Source organism: Oncorhynchus kisutch, linkage group LG16 (assembly GCF_002021735.2).
Source record: "Oncorhynchus kisutch isolate 150728-3 linkage group LG16, Okis_V2, whole genome shotgun sequence".
Lineage (NCBI taxonomy): Eukaryota > Metazoa > Chordata > Actinopteri > Salmoniformes > Salmonidae > Oncorhynchus > Oncorhynchus kisutch.
This window is the reverse complement of record NC_034189.2, coordinates 3,934,642-3,937,312: the sequence shown is the minus strand read 5'-3', so window position 1 is coordinate 3,937,312 and position 2,671 is coordinate 3,934,642. Positions and strand designations below refer to the sequence as shown.

The window sequence follows — 2,671 nt, the reverse complement described above, 5'->3', positions numbered from 1 at the left end:
ATACTGAAGAATCAACATGAAATATACTGAAGTATCAAAGTAAAATATACTGAAGTGTGTGAGGGAAAATGTATGGAGTAAAAAATAACATTATTTTCTTCGGAAATGTAGTGAAGTAAATTTAAAAGTTGTCAAAAATATAAATTGTAAAGTACAGATACCCCCAAAAACGACTTAAGTAGACATTTAAAGTATTTGGCCCTAAGTACTTTACACCAGTGGCAGCAACACTCCGTATTATTCAGTTTCACATGAAATGACACTATATATAGATTCTACAGCCTCTACCGAGTATTCCCAACCTCACTGTTTCACATCTGCACAAATGATCGTGTTTCTTTTCTCTAGAAAGCCCAACATTGTCACCATACCAGTCTGAACATTGTATTTTTCAATAGTGGTCTTAAAAAAAAAAAATCCTTCTTGCATTTGCTTATAAGCACAATAAATAAATAAAATATCGTCATTGATTTGATTGGAATGAGTTTATCCACCTTTACAAGGTTTTGAAATGCGGGCTTTTATTTTGAAGATTTCCTCATTACAATAGGAAAGTGACGTCATCGTCACTGCTGCTAGCAGAATATTAGTACGGATATGAAATCGTGTGTCTCTTTTTAATCCTTCTTCAAAACGACAATCTGACAAAGTTTCTGTCGCTATTGGGGCTTGTCCGGACGGGACAGTGAAGTCAGGTTCGGCCCGGGGGAGCCGTGTAGAGGCTTGGTAATATGGGCCTGTTGGCTAGAGTACGGAAAGAATGGTTTATTATCGGTATAGTGGCAGCAATCGTGTCTGCGAAACTACAGCCTGCAGTTGGACTGAAAGGAGGTAAAGTTGCAGTTGACACTGATCTGATGTTCTTCAATAGTCACGTCAACATTGTTTTTAGTTGTTTTTTTAGCTAAACAGTTTATTCAACACACAAGTTAGATCTTGTGATTTGCCATAATGGTTCGGACAAGAATGGTAGGTAAACTACATGAGCAGTTGTGTTTGCAAATTGGGACAGTGATATCTGTTGAGCTGTCAGACCCCACTCATGCAGGTGAGCTAACATATCTCATGATCATCACTCCATTACACTCTAGTCATTGGACGAAGGCATCTTCTGTGTGGGTGTTAAGAGCCCCGATGCTTGGTCTGAACATTAACAGGCATCTTCTGTGTGGGTGTTAAGAGCCCCGATGCTTGGTCTGAACATTAACAGGCATCGCTTGCGGTAGGGACCTTTTTCATATCAGCGAGAAAAAATATAATATCTCCACGTTACAGCGCGTTTATTGAAGACATACTGAAGACAGAAGACTAATTAGCTATCTAGCAATTCTCCAAACCCCTGTGTGTGGGGACCACCAGAAACGTCACTGAAAAATACTGTCCACGGAGACTTTGATAAAAGCCGGTTTTAAAAAGTGTACAGAAAGTGCGTATTTTTCATTTAGAAATGATTTTGATATGAAAGTATAAGGCTTGAAGTTTCTAGAACCATATCGCAAAATCTGAGAATCGATTCACGCTTAGATGGCGTTTTTGGCTGCAAGAGTCAGTCTACCTCAGGTTCAACGACCTAATGTGTTATTTTCTAAAGGGTAACGATAGATAGTACATCTTGGGCTAAACTAACCGCCAACAACACACCTCCCTGATTCACAGGGGTTGGGTTAAATGCGGAAGACGCATTTCAATTGAATGCATTCAGGTGTACAACTGACCAGCTTTCCCCTTTTCCAACAACCGTCAGCTAGTTGCTCCCACACGATTTCAGCTACTGTTCCAGCCTTCAGTATCATATTCATAGTTTCTCAGCGATAACCGGACAGAAAGCGGAAGTGACCAGATAACGCTTAGATAACGCTTCGCACCCAGTAAACCAACGCGTTAGACAGTGCGCTCCCCCGGCCCAGTGCGCAGGCCTGGCACTGTCCAACACACACACCCTATATCCGGGAGGACTATATGCACTGTCCAACACACACACCCTATATCCGGGAGGACTATATGCACTGTCCAACACACACACCCTATATCCGGGAGGACTATATGCACTGTCCAACACACACACCCTATATCCGGGAGGACTATATGCACTGTCCAACACACACACACCCTATATCCGGGAGGACTATATGCACTGTCCAACACAACACAACCCTAGATCCGGGAGGACTATATGCACTGTCCAACACACACACCCTATATCGCGGAGGACTATATGCACTGTCCAACACACACACCCTATATCCGGGAGGACTATATGCACTGTCCAACACACACACCCTAGTCCGGGAGGACTATATGCACTGTCCAACACACACCCCTATCCCGGGAGGACTATATGCACTGTCCAACACACACACCCTATATCCGGGAGGACTATAGGCAACATGTCGCAACACACCAACCCTATATCCGGGAGGACCTATATGCACTGTCCACACACAAAAACACCCTATATCCTGGAGGACTATTGCACTGTCCAACACACACCCCTATATCCGGGAGGACTATATGCACTGTCCAACACATGCTTCATTGTGTGTTCTAATACTTGTGTTTTCTTATGTATTTATCTCTGTCTGTCTCTCTCTCTCTGTGTCTCTCTCTGTCTCTCTCTCTCTCTCCTCTGATCTCAGTCTCTCCTCTCTCTCTCTGTCTCTCTTCTTCTCTC

The 2,671-nt window shown here is 43.0% G+C and overlaps 1 protein-coding gene across 1 annotated transcript in view; it reads left to right on the top strand.

Annotated features, from left to right (window-relative positions):
• Nucleotides 1-539: 539 nt before the first annotated feature.
• The window catches only part of slc10a7 (solute carrier family 10 member 7), a 9,828-nt gene continuing 7,696 nt past the window's right edge, over nucleotides 540-2,671 (top strand). The window contains 1 exon segment of the mRNA XM_031791612.1: nucleotides 540-831. Within this exon segment, the coding sequence (XP_031647472.1) occupies nucleotides 732-831 (100 nt within the window). The 5' untranslated portion in view covers nucleotides 540-731.